At 42.5% G+C, this 19,421-nt stretch overlaps 1 protein-coding gene across 1 annotated transcript; it reads right to left on the reverse strand.

Annotated features, from left to right (window-relative positions):
• Positions 1–967: 967 nt before the first annotated feature.
• On the reverse strand, positions 968–15,738 carry znf292a (zinc finger protein 292a). The gene is made up of 8 exons (XM_058091085.2): positions 15,556–15,738; positions 12,896–13,050; positions 11,593–11,671; positions 11,296–11,431; positions 10,064–10,266; positions 7,801–7,937; positions 7,566–7,707; positions 968–7,465 (listed from the first exon to the last, which is right to left on the reverse strand). Exons 1-8 carry the CDS (start codon positions 15,703–15,705, stop codon positions 1,421–1,423), a joined length of 7,047 nt encoding a protein of 2,348 aa, XP_057947068.2. The 5' UTR covers positions 15,706–15,738; the 3' UTR covers positions 968–1,420.
• Between the last annotated feature and the right edge of the window lie 3,683 nt (positions 15,739–19,421).

Consider the following 19,421-nt stretch of genomic DNA (forward strand, 5'->3'; position numbering starts at 1 on the left):
GTGTATTATTCATAAAATATTGTTATTATATTGAATTCTGTGCATGGACGTGTGGGGTTTGCATGTTCTACCCATGCGTGTGTGGTTTTCCTCCGGGTACTCCAGTTTCCTCCCACATTCCAAAAACATGCACGTGAGGTTGACTCCAAATTGTCCATAGGTATGAATTTGTGTGTGGTGGTGTGAATGGTTGTTTGTTTATATGTTCCCTGTGATTGGCAGGCGACCGGTCCACAGGTTGTACCCCGCCTCTCGCCCAACGACAGCCGGGATAGGCTTCAGCATACTCGAGGATAAGCAGCATAGAAAATAGATGGATGGGTGATTTTATTATAGTTATTTATATTGATTATCAATAGTATTTACACTTAGATTGAATTTATATTATAATTCAAATAGTAATAAACACTCTGTGCTCAATATAGTGACAGATACTACCATATGCTACCATACAGAATCAGACTCAATTATGATATAGGTCATGATCATTCTTAAAATTCATTTCATTCATTCATTCATTTTCTACCGCTTTTTCCTCACGAGGGTCGCGGGGGTGCTGGAGCCTATCCCAGCTGTCTTTGAGTGAGAGGCGGGGTACACTCTAGACTGGTCACCAGCCAATCACAGGGCACATATAGACAAACAACCATTCACACTCACATTCATACCTATGGACAATTTGGAGTCGCCAATTAACCTAGCATGTTTTTGGAATGTGGGAGGAAACCGGAGTACCCGGAGAAAACCCACGCATGCACGGGGAGAACATGCAAACTCCACACAGAGATGCCCGAGGGTGGAATTGAACCCATTCTTAAAATAGTGTATCAAAATGCATTCAGTAAACGTACAAGTAGTATTCATTTTCCCTGCATGATGCTGCACAATAAAAGTGTATATAAAAGTAACCAATAAATGCAACCAATATACAACGTGAAGAAAATGTCACATCAGGCATTTGTAACGCCATTAAGCACACAAACGATATTTTTACAAAAGAAACAGTAACATTTTATTGAACACTTTGTGGAAGACATGTAAATATTACAGATAGGTCTACTAGTGTTGAAAAAGGATGAAATAAATACAAACAAAACTTTAAATCCCATAGGGATATATAAAAAACATAGTTTTTCTTTAAAAGTATCCATTTAGCAAAAGAAAAAAAAAACATCTTCAGTACTAAGCATAAATACAAACATGAATCTAAAATCTATGCCCTATGGATTACCTGGTTATTAGGACTAACATACATACTTAAAATCGTCAAAGACATTTTATGGTGTATAAAATAGGCCATTTCATAGTTAACTGTGACCAGGACTGTTAACAGTTGGAACTCGGATGCATTGTCAAACCGTTCTGCAGCATACTTCTCAAATCCTGAGTGAGAGTGAGGAGTTGGAAATATAATACGGGGCTATGAGCCACTGTAAAGCCACCTTTTTATTATGACCATGGGCTTCATGTCTTGTAGCTGCTTAAGCAACAGATCAGCACCACGTGAAAACGTTTTATCCATGACAATCTTCACATTGCTCACCGATTTGAGATTCTGTGGGTTTCTAAAATCTACCAGTTTTTCACAACCTGTCCTAGTCCTCATTGCTGATCTCAGTTTCAGAGTTTGTCGTCTCTTGGACGGCAGCTCATCAGCAGGTGTATCGTTGGATTTGCGTTTGGAGGAGTGTGTTGACTCTGAGGTTTCCAAGAACTTGAGGAAAGAGTCCTCCAGTCCCAAAGGTTTAAAAGATCCCGGCATCACAGCCTCATCTCGTTGTTCTGTGGCTACAGGAGTACTAGGATTTGAGTTTTCTGCTGAGCTGCTAACAGTCGTACGATTCCTAAGGGTCTGCATCCTCTCAGGACAAGCTGGTGTGGGAATGGTAGGTTTTCTGGGACGCCCTCTTTTAGCTCCACTTTCCGTCACAGTGGATACTTGAGACTCTGCGCTTTCGTCATTGGAAAGCTTGCTGTCCTCTTGGGATAATCTTTCTACAACATCTGCATCAGTCTTTTGGTCAGTAGGTTTTTCACTCTCTTCAGGTTCTGTCTCCTCAGACGACGTGCACACACCCTCAGATTTGTCAGTATCTTTGTATCTGGATCGAGAGTACTTTTTGCAGAAAATAAACTGGCTCCGCTGGTCTTCGATGTATCGCTCAGTGAGGCCGTGGGTCACGTAATGTTTAAATATGCTCTTTTCAGCTCGCTCTACTGCATCGCAGCCGATTAGCATGCATGGGTACTGTAATGACCACTTCTTAGTGCACATGGCCGATGCTTCATCATGAGTTTTTAGCGTTGGTTTCCCAAAATTGCTCCAATGTTCAATGGTCTTCCCATCTTTTTTCTTTAGAATTTTCTTCTTCATTTTAAATTTGTTCTCCACGTTTTCCTTTCCGTTGTTGACTCCTGGAAACAATCCCACTGCTTTCATCCTTCTTCTGTCAGTCGCTTTGGGATTATAAACATAATCGTGCTTCTTTATCAGGTGGCGAAGAAGATTGGATTTTGTGGAGTAAATGCGGTCGCAGCCCTCGTACTCGCACCTGCACGTGGTATCCACCGAGCCACTCTCGGAGATGGCGATTTCCTTGTGGAAGTTCTTTATGTGCTCAATGTACGTGGGCACGGAGCTGAAGGGGAGTGCGCACTCCGGCCGGTCGCAGTTGAAAGTCCCAATGGGCATACTGGCCATCATGGAGGTGGCTTTGTCCCGGGTGAATTTGTGAAGCAAGAGGTAATGCTGCACTAACCTTGTGATTCCCATGAACACTCGCGAACAGTTCTTCACTTGACACCTGATTTCTTGATCGTCCAGTCTCTCGTAGCTCTCCTGACCATTTGGAACGCTCATAGTCTCAGGAGTGCTCTCTGCTTTGCCTGGGGGCAGGGACGACTGATGCATGGCCCGGTAATGGAGGATTAAATTGTGCTGGATGGTGAAAGCAGCAGTGCATCCTTCATGAACACAGCGGTACGGTCTGTAGGGATTGAAGGCATTGTCAGCGTCGCACATTTTGAGCCCCAGTCTTTTTTTAAGCTTCTTCTGGGTTTCATCTTGAATGGGTGCACTTTTGGAGCTGCTTGGTTTTTCTGGGGAGGCTGAAGCACAGCCAGGAGGGGGGCTGAACTTTGGCGCTTTCATTTTGCGGCCTAGAGGCTGCTCTCCTTTCTCCATTAAACCTAATTGCTGTGAGATATCCAAACTTACAACAGTACCCGCTGTTAGCTGCTCAGGGGACCTTTCAGGAACTGCCTGCATACACTCAACTGATGGCCTGTCATTGGTTGAAACAGTAATATTTTGATAGCTTTCATCCCCTGGAAAACAGGTGACAGTCGGTTCTGCTTGTGGGTAACCCATGTTTACAGGATTTCCTGGTGACGCCACTTCAGGAACGTCTGGATTGTTTGTGCTATCAGTTTGAGGTACGATTGCAACGTCAAAGGGCTCTTGTTTAATTGACGTAATGCTAGTTGGGGAATTGTTTACATTGCTCGCCTCAGCTGCCGCATTGCTAGTGGACGAAAGGTCGTTCTGTCGGGGTGCCCGCCTATTTCGAGCGCCCATTTTGAGCCTTTGTATTTCAGCCTTTGACAATCGGTGAACTTTCTCATAGTGAATTCTCAGGCCTGTCGTTCTTGTAAATGTTTTGGAGCAAATCTGACAAGTGTACGGGGACAGTTTGGATGGGGTTCTTTTGAGTTCTTCAATCATGTCATTAGAGTAATCATGCATTTTACTTAAATGTTTGAATAGCGCTTCTTTTGTCATGAATGAGAAGTCGCAGTCAGCCTGGTCACATTTAAAAGGCTTGGATACCTTTGGCAACACCTTGTCATCTTTTTTGCTCGGTGTGGGTTTGCATTTTTTAATGTCTGACTTCATATCACAACGGGGGGGATTTGGCTCGAGGGACAAAGTACTCCGCATCTTCTCTTGGGCAGCTTCAATCAAATCCAGCCTTTGAAAGGCATTGGATATTTCCATCAAGTGATCCTCTTGATGAGGAGCAGAAACAGCAGTGTTCGCCAGCCCGACTGATTTCATTTGCTGGTTTTCAGGGGTAGCAGCAGACACGCTGGAGTAGTCAGTTATGTTTGTGTTTTGGGGTTCTTGTTTCAGCACCATGGAAGAGTTAAGGGCGGTCAAGCTGCACGGGTCCTGTGAAAAATCGCCGTTGGACATGTTAAACATGGCTCCATTAGTTTCTGGGACATGCGGGTCATTGAGAAAATCAAGAAATGATGTTGGCAGATCAGCAGTCAGGTCAATTTCATCTAATGGCCTGCATTGCGAGCGCTTAGACAGGTGGCCTCCCAGGGACTTTGTGCTTGAAAACTCTCTGAAGCATCTCCGGCAGATGACCTTGCCGTCCTTAATGATGGCCGGCCATTTGGTGCGCTTGCTCAGCTTGCTGCGTTTTCCTTTTTGCGCATCACCATCATCTTTATCGTCAGCGACGTCACATTCTGCATTAGTGCAGTCTCCTTCGTAATGAAAGTCAGTCTGGGTGACACTATGTGGGCTTAGCATTCCGTCCACAGCGTTGTCCATCTGGTCATAAGCAGGGGCTGCTATGTTTTCTGTTTTAATTAATTCTGTTGCTGGTTTTGGTGTCACGTGGGCTTCTGGGCTCAAACATTTCATAGGCATATTAACTGGTGAGCTCTGAGAGGTTGAGTTCTCACTCTGAGCATATGGAGTGTGGTAGCTTCCTTCGGGTTGACTGTGAATTGTCGACATGCTGTTCCCATTATCCACCTGTCCTACCAGGTTTGATTGGGCGTTTTTCCTCACATCCATAGGACCTCCACTGCCTTCGGGAGGCATTAGTCCGTACTGATTCCCTCCATTGTGCATTTGCCCTCCATTGTCAAGCATTAACGAGCTGGACAAGTATTGGGACATCAAACTTGAATCTGAAGGAGACCTAGTGGGGCCATGTAAAGCTATCATTGATTGCTCTCTTTCGGCTGGGAGAGGGGGTTGTGTGCTGTGATAAGGATCTGGCTGCCACTGCGGATAGCTACGGGAGGGGTACTCATTCACGTTGAAGGAATCTGGATAGCAGCTGTTCACCGAAGGTGCAGGCCACGGCTGCGACATGTCAGGCTGCATGATTTCACCGGTCGTGTTTGAGCTACTCCAGGATGGGTACAGGGTGGGGTTAACCATTGGAGTGATGGGCACAGGATCCATTGAGCTTGGATAACACTGGGTAGGTGAAGTTGAACATCCTACTAGGTAATCTATTTGCTCCATGCCTGGTTTGTTGCATAGTGGTCCTTGCTGATTTGTTGGCTTGATATTTGCGTTCGGATGCTGACTGGGCACAGCTACTCCAGCTGGTGCCTTTTTTGCTGTAATTTTGGCCACTTTATTGTACTTCTTGGCCAATTTCCAATCCTCAAAGATTTCAGGGTGTTGCTTCTTCACGTGCCGAGATAAGCTTTTGTTTGTACTGTAAGCCCTTGTGCACTCATTATGGGGACAAGAGTGGAGGTTTTCTTCATTACTAGAAACAACAGGCATTCCGGGGGGATATCCAGGTGCCGAAGGGATTTCCGTCTTGATTTGGCTGGGAGAAATCATTTGTGGTGTCACTTTCTGACAGTTGCTAACTTGGTTAGTTTGCCCTTCTCCCTGCTGATTTGCCACAAGATTTGTAACACTAGGTTTGGGATAAATTGGGGGAATTTTGGCTTCCTCAGTCATAGCCTGGTGTGCATGTGGCACCTCTGGTGCAGCTGGTGCTGAAGTAGGGTTTGTCAGTGGAGTGTAGTATTTCTGTGGATCTCTCAATTCAATATGCGCCACAGAATTGAGCATGTTTTCAATCGAATGTTTCACTCTAACAGGAATGAGCTCCCTAACAACCCCAGGGGAACTGCATGGTGAAATGTTTGCCTTTGATGCTTCATTTATACAAGCATCAGAATTATTGGTGTCAAGGCAAACAACAGCAGGATTTGTGTCTGGCTTACACAGCGCACTCTCCTGCGGTGGCTTAACGTTTGGAATGACAGGAGAACTTTCATTTGACATGACAACAGCATTACTTGTATTGTGAATCTGTTGGTGAGATAAGAACTGAGTCTGCGAGTAGAATACTTTACCGCAGTTATCTGTCGGGCATGTGTATGTTAGGTAATGCTGAGCCTCGTGGTCATACAAAAGGTAGGCCTCACTGAAAATCTGCCCGCAATTTGGAAACATGCACCGGGCCTTAAAGTCTGTATGTGTTTTCCGATGCATGAGGAGTTCCGAATTGGAATTAAAGTTTGCCTTGCAATCGAGTTGTATACAAATGTATGGTTTGCTGCCGCAGTGCATCTGCAAATGGTCGTTGAGATGTTGGACGTTAACAAACTGACGCCTGCAATACTGGCACACCACTTTCTGTTTTTGTATCTGCAAAAACCTCATGGCTTCTTCGTCGTCTTTGTGCGACCTGACGTGAGCCATGAGGTTGCGGAAAACTTTGAAAGCCTTGGAGCAATTTTTGACCGGACAGAAACAGTCTTGACTCATTTGCACATCAGATGTCGTTTGTTCTACCTTCTCTGGTGGGAGGCCAATTTGACAGTCATTGTTGACTGAAACCACTCTTATACTTTTCGGGGGGCTTTTTGGGGATTGAGGTGGTTTTAACCCCCCCTTTCTAGCAGTTTTCATGGCGGCTAGACGTTCTTTACAAGACTGTTTGACATGGGACGCTACATGTGGCTCTAAAACCTCCCTACTTTCGAAACTGTCTGCACAAATAGGACATAGATACACTCCATCTTTAAAATGCTTCTGAGCGTGCCGAACTATCCTGTGACCCAAGAACTCCTTGTCACACAGAACACAATACTGCATGTATGCTCGCCAGTTTCTGAAGCGCGCCGACACAAATCCTTGCTCTCTGAGTTTCTTTGCCTCTCTGTTTTTTTCTTTTTCATCTGTGATTTCATTGAGTTCATTCGTAGTGGTTAAGAAAAAGTCCTCCAAGTCTCTGTGCTCCGGGTGTTTTCCAACTGTACCTTCCACTTCTTGCTCATCCGTGTCATTGAGTGTATCAATAGATGACACGATAGCTGCTTCCTCTCCCATCAGTGCCAAGCAATTGCATTTCAGTGTTTTCCAGTCCCAGAACTCTGGATCAAAAGGCCACTGTGTCTTCAAGGCCAGCAGTAACTCACAGCGTAAGGAATTGGGCACCGGTAGACTTCCGTCCTCTTCTGGTTTTTGATCCGGTTCATTGTACAGCGACTCAACGGCATAGTAAGAGTCAACAGTAGGTTGGAGGAGGAATTCAGTCAGCTGGCATGCACGCTTCACTTCAAGATCAGTTGGCAAGAGACAGGAAATAGTCTTGCAGATCGTGGACTTGCTATCCTTATGGTCACTTGAGGTCATTTTCAGAGCTTGAATGCACATTTCCACACAAACTGGAAGCCCCACCTCTCCAACCTAAGAACATGACAGACAGAACATAAATTTTGCAGAGGATTGCATAGGTGGATAACAATGTTCACCAGATTTACTTTGAATTTAGTACTTTATTTTTTACCTCATTCTGGATGACTTTGATGAGGAATAGAATGTGACAGACACTTCTACAGAGAAGAGCCAGCTCTTTGCTGTGGCTGAGGAATGAGTCCGCAGACGACTCTAAACGCATGAGTAGCTTACTCCAGAATAGCGTCAGTTCCCTGCAAAAAAATCAAATGCGTAAGTAAAAATAGTGACTGGTGTAGCTGACAGACGTGCGCAGACTGGAAAGCTGTCAAGACGTCAGTACTAACCAGGCACAATAAACATCTCCCTGGAGAAGCTGTCGCTTGAGAAAGGCAGAGCATAAGCAGAGTGCGCCTTTCTCATCTCCTTCCGACTCCAAGTTACAGATCATTTCAAGAGCATCTTTGCAGTCCATTGATGATATCTATAGGAAAGCAACAAACAGCCAATTGAGGTGGAATCCAGAAATAATGCCAATTCACAAGATGACAAATGTTGCCTGTAGTGATTGTGTACATGTAGTTAAAGGATTTGTTTAAAGACATCTCAAAGACATTGAACAATACTCGGAAAACAATACAAACATGTTTTATTACATCGGTCTGTAATGTTTGATAGCAAATGCTAACTGGACTAAGACATGACAGGACATATTACCGGTTCTCAGGTTACGCACACAACTATTGAGGAATTATGTGTAACTATCTTTATTGCCGTATTGAATTAAATTGTGAATTATTGAATGATATTAGGTCCGCACGGTGGACGATTGGTTAGCATGTACGCTACACAGTCAGGAGATGGGGAAGACTTGGTTCGATTCTCCGCTTGGGCATCTTTGTGTGGAGTTAGTAGCATGTTCTCCCCGTGCATGCCTGGGTTTCCTCCCACATTCCAAAAACATGCTAGGTTAATTGGTGACTCCAAATTGTCCATAGGTATGAATGCAATTGTGAATGGTTGTTTGTCTATATGTGCCCTGTGATTGGCTGGCTACCAGTCCAGGGTGTACCCCGCATCTCGCTCAAAGACAGCTGCGATAGGCTCCAGCATACACGCAACTCTAGTGAGGCTAAGCGGAATAGAAAACGGATGAATGATATTAACTACTTTGGTAGTTATCTCAAGTATAAATGAAAGGTTTAGAGAACTGCTGTCCAAACTACCAAATTATATCACTTCCATTAGTCTATTATTTTTCACATTTCAAAACAAAACTTGCACAGCAGCTTACACTGCAGACCTGATTTGAGTCTCTTACCTAAAGTAAAGTGAAACAACTGAAAATGGCTGGTCGTTCAGTATCATGAATGCCATAATTTTCCTTTTTAAACACCCTTATTTTGTTACCACAAGTAAAAAGGATGACGCACAGTGCTCTTGTTTTGAAGGCTGTGTGTTGTGTGTGTTGACTTTCGACAGTTGCCAAAGAGTCTCGCTGTGTACATGAATGAATGTGCCTCCTGCAATCGTGGCGCCCATGCTTTATTGATACTTTTATGACATCAGTGGATATCCTAAAAACCTAGATTACAGTAGCTTTTCTCTTTTCACTGCTCCTAAGCGCAAACAGCGGGGCACTGGACTCGTCAATTAAAATGCATGTTTTTGGAATTGGGATGAAACCGGAGTACCCGGAGAAGACCCACACACGCACAGGGAGAACATGCAAACTCCACAGAGATACCCAAAGTGGAGAATCAGCTTCCTGATCTCCCGACTGTGTGGCCAACATGCTAACCACTTATTCACTGTGTGGCCCTTGAGGGGACTTGCTATAATTAAATAAAAAAGCATTCAGATGGCTGTGAGGACAAAGAAGTAAATGGGTCTGTTTTACTCATACCTACGGTTGCTGACTATTGCTCTGTTTGAGTAATCACTTGATCAAGCCTGTTCTAACTATTCAAAACTACAAAATAAGTAATAAAAGTATGTACGATGCGTGCTGATAGCAAGTTTATATCGATATCAACTGGTAACCAAGGCCCCAATTTTGTTATTGGATCGGAAGTGAAAATGTGATATCAAGACCCCGAGTTACAGCCCTACACTTTAGACTGACGTTTACATAAACACAGATACATATGTGGTTATGGTATGTTCAAGGGATGCCCCCACTGATCACTTATTACTATGGGCCTATTTCTGTAAAAAACATGTGCATATCAGCATATGCCAATATAAAGCCGAACCCTGAGGTGGGGTACACCCTGGACTAGTCGGCAGCCAATCGCAGGAATTGCAATGAGTTCATGGCAAAAAAAGTCGGTACCCTGCAGTGTAAAAGGGGCAGGATCTGAGAGAGCCAATTCTGTCTAGAAAGCTATCAAATATTCCACAATGTATGTTTTTGCACTTTTTAAGATGTGCAATGAACAGAAGATATACTGAGTATCCTTACTGCACAAAAAGCTTTATATCACAAATAAGTGGAACCTTCAAGAGTGTCAGTCACGTGGGGGCCCAGCAAATACAAATTGTGTATTTTGGCAAATAATTGTGAAGATTTGCAGATAAAAACAAAATACAAGAGGATTGCTTGTTTACCTCTTCCATGAGCTGGTCCTGACTTTTGGTCATGCAAATGCAGAGCAAGTAGGTTTGCTTGAAGTTCCCTTGTCCTTCATATCCTGGGTACTCTGAGCAGGTCTTTGCAAGGGTGGCAGCTTTATCAACACTGTCTATTTTGATAAGGTGCTTTATACGCATGCTGAGAAGAGTGGGACCTTCCATCTCGAGATACTCGTGAACTAAACACAAGAAGAAGGGAGAAGAATGACACAAACATGAGTCAGGTACATAGGTGAATTATGATTTGTGTCACAAAACACCAGATTCCACAAGATTAAAACGTGACGATGAGCCAAAGTCTATCAGACTGTGAGCTATGGGATTGCTAGTATGAATGATAATGCATGTAATATGGAAGTGGCAGGATTGAAGCCGCACATTAAGTGCTTTGTGCATATTAAATCTTGCAATCCAAGCCACCTTGTTCCCTGCACCACTTGGAGGGTGCTATTTTTCATTAGAGTTTAACAGCTTCGGTAGAGGCTGTAGTTATGCCAGGGCCCAAAGAAATCTGTTTTATTTTTTCCCAAATTCCCTTTTTTCAATTTGTTAAAACTCTGTTTTATACTTTTTATACTTATTTTACCAGCATATTTGGGGTGTTAGTTAATCAACTATCCATTAATAAATCCGAAAATTCTGATATTTATACATCACTGGACAATTTTGTCCAGTAATTGTAAATGTAGATTGGCTCACTTTTCTAAGGCGATGTCAGCCCTTCCACACATTGCTCCAAAGTATTCAACAAACTGTAATGTTTGTGCTTGTGATTAAGGAAGATGTAGTGACCGATGCAATTCCAGTCACATTATATTATATATACTGTATATATATTTATGACACCCTTATTTTATTTACACAATTAGATGAGAAATGGCAAACTGTGCTCTTATTTTGAAGGCCGGATATGTGTCTGATGAAAATGTCTGATCAAGCTTATTCACTCTTTTTCAGGTCAAACACAATGGCTGTATGACACGACAAAACATGTATAGGATCTTCACTTTTGGAAATTGACTACTTTTTGTTTCGACATGCTAAGCATCATGGGAAATGTTTGTCCTGTCCTATACTTTGTCATTCTTGTTTTCTCAATCTTAGAATATTGTCTCATGAACACAATATCGGGTCTCGTCACGTGAGCTGAGTGTATTGTGACCCCTGACAAGATATGTAAACAAAAGTGTAAGTGAGTGGGCAAGAACCTTGCTCAGTTTGAAGGGTGGTGTTGGACAAGATGCTGCTGAGTGTGGTGTTGGACCAGATGCCATCTTGCTGTGCCAGAGCAAAAAGCGGGCGAAGCTGTGCACTCCCACTTTCTTGCAAAAGGCTGTGTGCCAACTGTAACAAAAGACAGATGAATATGTCGTCACAGAGGAATCACTTTTTGGCTGACCACACACCAGCAAGGGCATTCACAGAAAAATATACACATTTTTCAACTCAATGCATTGTCGTTGCTTTAGATATGGCCTGTCGTCGCATAAGAAAAGCAGACTGACCTTCATAGAGGACTGAAACTCCTCCCATAAGGCACCAGGGATGTTCTGGGGCAGTAGGAGCACCAGCTCCGCACAGCTCCTACAAAACCAAACACACAGAAGTTGTTAACGCCACATTTACTATAGGTCACCAAACAAATAACGATGTGTAAGAATAACATCCCAAAAATGCGGTGCTGTTATGCTATTTTCACCTATAATGAAGAGGGAATATGGAGCAGCAGTAACAGCAAGTTATACTCAATTTAGCGTTAATTATTTCTTATAAAAGGGCCGCATGCACTTAACTTGGTATGTATAGGATTATTTGGGATGCCTGCACAATCAAAAAAGATACAGTTAAAGAGCTGTGTCAAAAATTATGCCTGTACAGGGTTGACAATGTCAGTATAACATTGTAACAATATGGAGTGTGCTGAAAAGATGCATCTAATCTCTCCTGTAAATATAGTAACCAAAAACCCCTCAGATAATAATGTAGGGCAATTTTCTGCCACTGCAATCTACCAACACAATAATAGCCCTAATTTTGTACAATGTATACAATTTTTAAAAAACAGTACTATCAAGACACACAATCTGATTGTGTAGGATCTCATTGTGCACAAGCACCTAATGTTGTGGTCGGTGTAGTATGCATTGCAATTTAAATAGCCAATGTACAATTTGCATAAACCATTGTCTGCCCTATCACAAACAAGCAAATAATACACAGACATTAGTGGTGTGGGACGGCGCTGCATCATTTCGTATATTTTGGTTACCTTATTTGGATATGTCACTTACGTTTAATTAATATTTGTTCGTAGTTGTACAACAGAGTTAGCATGTGAGAGTAATGAAGAGTAATGTAGAAACTTTTCACCTTTCCTTCAGGGATGCCGCTATGATAACATACAGTAATGCACTTATAATAGTAGTAACAGATTCATATTGAACATTTCATATTGCTGCTTTCAAGGTACCCAAAGCACATCACTCCCCAGTTTCACACTGGTGGTGGTAAACTGGTAATCTACATTTGTAGCAATTTGGGCCTACTGCTTCTCTGACCAGCCCCGAACTTCATTCACATTCATACAACTGTGTGGGCAGCAATGAAGGAAGCGCAGGTGAAGTGTCTTGCCCAGGGACACAACAACAGTGACTGGATAAAAGAAGCGAAGATCGAACCCCCGACCTTCCGGTTTCTGGACAACCTGCTATACCCACTGAGCCACTGCCGCCCCTTCACCCATCAGATCAAACAACAGAAACTCTTGACAAAATGACACAATTCAATAAGACTACAGATGGTACTCACAATGCTAACTTTTCAAGTAGGAGTGGCACATTTTCACATTCGGAGGAGAGACAGGAGGCGGCGTTGGCGAAGCTGAGGACGGCCACCATGTAAACCTCCAGCAAAGGCAGCGGATCCTCATCAGTTTTCCAACGGCTGGCATGTTCCACCAGGACCTACCGGGGGAAAGGAACAACACAAGACAGTAAGAATAAGTAAGAATGTGCTACAGCCTCCTGTTGATGATACCGTCTCTGTACGATATACTTGTATGTACGATTGAGGTTTTTCAAGCTTTTTAGGAGTAGGGTAGTTACTAGTAACTCTAGTCCGGACCAAACATTCAAATAAACAAAAGAATACTTTGGTATAGTCTAGTTTGCGTTCACACTTGTGTTTTTGTCAGAGGACTAAACCATTCTATCATATGTCTAGCATATGAACAAAGTCATGTCTCGATTGGGACTGCATGTGTGCCATATACGTGCCTGATGACCTTGCACACCCAAAGACAAAAGACATTTAGAGGATATTACTTTATATGGTATATTTTTTGTCATTGTAAATGCTGCACGCATACACCATTTCCGACGACTTCACCAAACTGTAATGAGCAACACAACCCGTTCATTGACAAGAGCCAGGCGTATTTAACTACTGTATTTACGCTTCTGGACTTAGATTTAACTTGATGATGATGACTTATGATTTAACACATTTTCTTATTATTTTCACTCAGTTTTTCTGTTGGGCGTTGCTATGGATCGTTTGATTCCGATCGAATATAAAAACGTGGCACCATAACCATTACCATAACCTCATTTAGGTTCACCGAGACTGTATCTACTTGACTGTGTTATGCCGTTTATAACATACGAGCAGAGTAACGAGACCAAAAATTACGAGTGTGAACTCACCCTTAGACAATTCAAAAGGAATAATCTCAGATAATGGAAACATCTTAACCTTATTTATATTTATATTGGTATCTGTTCTTCTGCCAATAATGATGTCAGCATACGAGTGATGATGTCCACGATCTGGACTTATTTCCAAGTTTCACTTTTGGATTAGAAATAAGCAATTTGCAATGAAAAAGCGGGTTATGCAGTCAGGTGTCTTCCCGGTTCTAATTTTGGTAATGAGTTTCATACTTGACATTTTACTTTGTTCTTATATTGATGCTTGTGTCACATAGAAATGTAGTGCACAGTCACCACCTGAATTTGTGTGCCAGAAGGAGAACCTCTGTTCATGGGTTTTAAGTGAGTTTTGGTGAGACAAATTGTTTAAAATAAATTTTGAAATTTTAATTGAAACTTACATTGCAAACTGCAGTATTTGTCTCATGTTGTTTTGTTTGTGAAAGATACAGTATAATAAGCATAATGTGTTAATTCATTACACAAGTTATGACATTAATTTGTGGGAATAGCTGTTGCCTATATTGGTATTGGAAATGAAGTGCTGGACAATATCGCTATATCTGATATAGTTAAGAAAATAATGATTACAGATTCATTCCCAAGTACATAGTGATTGATTAATGTGTAGCTTAATGCAAAACAACAACTGTATTGTTAACCATATGTTTACTATTGTGGTTATACTGCATTGTACTACTGCAACTGAGAATATTTTTGCAGACAGCTTTTGAATTACATTTTAATAAGTGAAATAAAGATTTGTATAGTCAGAAATAACCAATTCTCCATTTTTATAATAACCAATTTCCCCCATTCATGCTAGATTTGGGCATCATGTAGATGCTAAATGACTCGATTATTCCTCAAGGTTTGCAAACACCACTCCTTCGATATGTTAAGTGCACAGAGGCCGAGGTTGTTCGCCCTTTCACACAAAGAACTTGGTTTTAAGTTGCAGGATATCAACACTGGAAGCAGGATCTTTGTTAACTTCAAAGCACAGCTAATAGAGTAGCCACCAAGAAGACGACGATTAGAAACAATAATTCAACGTGGTCGTAGCAAATAAATAAGTAGAGTTTAATGGAGTTCATTCATGCTCGTACCTCAACCAGCTGCAGTCAACGTATTTGCTGTTGCTAATGTGGCTACTTTTAAATGAACATCTCTGTGGTGTGATTAGCTGGATGAAATGAGTGCAAAGGGCCTAAGCTAGCATTGGCAACAAATCATTGATTTTTCTACCTCATCAAAGTAGCCTATTTCCTTAGCGATCAAAAACATCACCGTGCTGGACTATAACGGCTGTATTACGCAATTAGTATCAATGTAATAAGCTAATTCCGTGCATTTAGGTTGCAATCGCTCACTCACACCTCCATTTTTTTGCACAGCATGACCACTGCACAGGACAGGGGGACCCCGCATACCAGCTAGCAGCATTGATCTAATGCTAGCAATTTGGCCTGGTAAATGTGAGCAACACAAGCATTGTGCACGCACATGAGCGTGTTATATCTCCACTAGTATAGTCGGGTTTTGTGGATAATGACAAATAATAAGCACACATCAACGGGGGAACGGTTGAAAAGCACGTTCCTGTTCTCGGTTTTGGAATTAGCTGCAAGCTAGCACAGCGGCTAGCTGCTTAGCTACATTGTTGTAGCCAATGTAGACGCGCATCCTCGGCCAGGAAGCCAGAGAGGAGGGCTGCCCGAGGGGGGTGGATGAGCGAGCGGGAAGAACGGGGCTAACCTGGCAAAAGTCCTGGCAGAAATGCAGCGAGGCTTCCAGCGGAGACTGCGAGCTCTCCCTCAGTGCCGTGGTCAAGCCGTGGAAGCGGCCGCGGAGCTCGTCGATCGCTTTCCGTGTGTCATATTCCCTCTCCGTCTCCCCCTCCGCCATCTTCACAACAATCACGACCGCGTACGCACAGATGTTACGCTGCCAGAATGGCACACGCACGCGCACGCAGGCAGGCAGGCGGGCAGGCAAAGTGGGGGAAGAGGGAGGGGGCGAGGTGGGTGGGTCAGTTTCAATTGGGGGATGGGGGGGTTGTAACGTCAACAAAGCGTCCACTACCTTCTTATAACTTACTCTTATAACGTAGATACTTAGGTCTTTCACTGCATCACCTCCATGAAACAATCCATGATTTTTACATGATGTTTTTTCCATTCATTTCCCTCAGCGGTTTAATAAAGCATATCCAAATATCACAACTACATTTTTCTAAAGAAAATACCAACTTGATTCATAAAGCACAGCCACAGCTGGGAAAAAGTACTGTACAGTGAATCCCAGACATATTTGTGGATTTCTTATCAAAAAAGAAAACACAACCAGAGCTGTTTCTCAGTAAAAAAAAAAAAAATCCACAGAAACTCGTCTCATTCACTCTAAGTCTGGAATAATTTATAAATACATGATGATAAAGAATAAAATATAGAGCATTATAATACAGCATACATGTACTCAACGATGTGGGACGTAAGATGGCAATGCTTAATGTGGCAGCACTTTCTTTCAAAAGTCAACTTTATTAAAATGTGTTCCAAACCAAATTCATATACGATCATAAAAGCTTTATTACGCTACAGCATCGTCACTACGGCCGCCCTTTTGACCTGTTATAGGTCCTGTTATAGCTCTTTTGCGGGGGCTGAGCGTGTGACTTGCAATTCTTTGATAAAACACAAGGGGCAGTGTTTTCCCAAGGGGGAGCCACCACAACTCGTGTTGACTCCTTATTCAGCTTTTTGTGTAGTGTGAGTGAACAATGGCAAATGAAGTGACTTCCAGAATGTTGTTGGAGACGGAACTAATCCATGTGGAACATGAGTCACTTTTAGTTCATATTTTGCTCAGAAATCACTCATAGTTACATCATATTCATATAACTTCTCATATCTGTTTATTCCATACTTCTTCACTGAGACACGCCACAATTAGAAACATTTCTATTGTGATGGCAAAACCTTTGCTGCTTTTGCAGGACAGAAAATAACACAATTAGAGTTGTCCCTCATTCGTCACGGTTAACTGGTTCCAGACCCAAGCACTAAATAAGTGAAGTAGGATTCAATATTAATAAATTGAATATTTTTGTAGTTAGAGTATAGAAAACCTGTTTATGACTTTGTAAATACAGTTGTTACTATGACTTAAAAAGGGTTTCAAAGGGAGTGCGGAAGAAAAAGTAAGGAGTCAAAAACGTACCACTTCCACACAGAAACCGAGGAGAACCTGTTTTCACTGACAATCATATTGTCTGACTCCATGTACTGTATGGTAATGTCTTTTCAATAAAACACAACTGACACCCAGTGACCAGAATACTACAAAGGACTTGTGTTTCAATATTTATTGACTAATAATACACCATAGTCAACCACAAAACAGCAAATATCTTTTAATGAATTCATTTTTGAGAATAGAACGAGATAAAGTGAGGAAGCGATGTTCAATCCGCCAAGTGGCGAGGAACGACTGGATGTAGTAAAAAAAAAGAGATGAATCACAGCTGTCCGCTTTGCTGTTGATTCAAGTTTTGAATCATTTTTTTGGAGTTGCCATCAAAATGCCGCCACAGGGTTTGGAGGGGGAAGAGCGAGCCGGTATCGCTTACGCTGTCGCATAATGATGCCTTAAATTGTTACTGGAATTACAACAGGCAAGAATTGTGGATTATGTAGATGCTGAGTTGGAGGAAAGCCTGTGTCATCTCTGGGAGAACCCAGCAGCCTGTGGAGCTAGCCGCTTTAGAGGGAGATGGATCCCGCTCCACAGGAGATGGTAGCGTGGTTGTTGTGGTCGCCTGATGACCAGGCTAAAGGCAAGACCGTGACTCTGATTCTATCTCTTCTATGGTCTGTCATTGTCATTCATTAGTGGTGTGCATATACAGTGAAGAAAATAAGTATTTGAACACCCTGCTATTTTGCTATTTCTCCCACTTAGAAATCATGGAGGGGTCTGAAATTTTCATCGTAGGTGCATGTCCACTGTGAGAGAGATAAACTAAAAAGAAAAATCCAGAAATCACAATGCATGATTTTTTAACAATTTATTTGTGTGATACAGCTGCAAATAAGTATTTGAACACCTGTGTATCATCTAGAATTCTGACCCTGAAAGACCTGTTAGTCTGCCCATTAGAAGTCCACCTGCACTCCATGTATCATCCTGAATCAGATGCACCTGTTTGAGGTCGTTAGCTGCATAAAGACACCTGTCCACCCCATACAATCAGTAAGACTTTAACTTGTAACATGGCGAAGACCAAAGAGCTGTCCAAAGACACCAGAGACAAAATTGTACACCTCCACAAGGCTGGAAAGGGCTACGGAGCAATTACCAAGCAGCTTGGTGAAAAAAGGTCCACTGTTGGAGCTATCATTAGAAAATGGAAGAAGCTAAACATGACGGTCAATCTCAATCGGAGTGGAGCCCCATGCAAGATATCACCTCGTGGGGTCTCAATGATTCTAAGAAAGGTGAGGAATCAGCCCAGAACTACACGACAGGACTTGGTCAATGACCTGAAAAGAGCTGGGACCACCGTTTCCAAGGTTACTGTAGGTAATACACTAAGACGTCATGATGTGAAATCATGCATGGCACGAAAGGTTCCCCTGCTTAAACCAGCACATGTCAAGGCCCGTCTTAAGTTTGCATATGACCATTTGGATGATACAGAGGAGTCATGGGAGAAAGTTTTATGGTCAGATGAGACCAAAATAGAACTTTTTGGTCATAATTCCAATAAGCGTGTTTGGAGGAAGAAGAATGAAGAGTACAATCCGAAGAACACCATCCCTACTGTGAAGCATGGGGGTGGTAGCATCATGCTTTGGGGGTGTTTTTCTGCACATGGGACAGGACGAGTGCACTGCATTAAAGAGAGGATGACTGGGGCCGTGTATTGTGAGATTTTGGGGAACAACCTCCTTCCCTCTGTCAGAGCATTGAAGATGGGTCGTGGCTGGGTCTTCCAACACGACAACGACCCGAAGCACACAGCCAGGAAAACCAAGGAGTGGCTCCGTAAGAAGCATATCAAGGTTCTAGCATGGCCCAGCCAGTCTCCAGACCTGAACCCAATCGAAAATCTTTGGAGGGAGCTCAAACTCCGTGTTTCTCAGCGACAGCCCAGAAACCTGACTGATCTAGAGAAGATCTGTGTGGAGGAGTGGGCCAAGATCCCTCCTGCAGTGTGTGCAAACCTGGTGAAAAACTACAGGAAACGTTTGACCTCTGTAATAGCAAACAAAGGCTACTGTACCAAATATTAACATTCATTTTCTCAGGTGTTCAAATACTTATTAGCAGCTGTATCACACAAATAAATTGTTAAAAAATCATGCATTGTGATTTCTGGATTTTTCTTTTTAGTTTATCTCTCTCACAGTGGACATGCACCTACGATGAACATTTCAGACCCCTCCATGATTTCTAAGTGGGAGAAATAGCAAAATAGCAGGGTGTTCAAATACTTATTTTCTTCACTGTATACACTTGACTATTTAATTTATAAGTTTATTACGGAGCTGAGTGTGAAAAAGTCATATTCCGACTCCCTCCCACATAAAAATAAATGCTTCTTAGGTTAACTGGTGACT

The sequence above is a fragment of the Doryrhamphus excisus genome, linkage group LG14 (assembly GCF_037039965.1).
Source record: "Doryrhamphus excisus strain RoL-2023G ecotype Guam linkage group LG14, RoL_Dexc_Guam_v1.1, whole genome shotgun sequence".
Taxonomy (NCBI): domain Eukaryota; kingdom Metazoa; phylum Chordata; class Actinopteri; order Syngnathiformes; family Syngnathidae; genus Doryrhamphus; species Doryrhamphus excisus.

Bases quoted from the DNA above. Each gene is read 5' to 3' on its own strand.
- znf292a (XM_058091085.2), bottom strand. From the start codon at position 15,705: ATGGCGGAGGGGGAGACGGAGAGGGAATATGACACACGGAAAGCGATC. The intron at 11,432-11,592 runs GTCAGTCTGCTT...CTTTTGTTACAG, and splicing joins AGTTTCAGTCCTCTATGAAG to TTGGCACACAGCCTTTTGCA. The intron at 10,267-11,295 runs GTTCTTGCCCAC...TCTTGTGTTTAG, and splicing joins CACCCTTCAAACTGAGCAAG to TTCACGAGTATCTCGAGATG.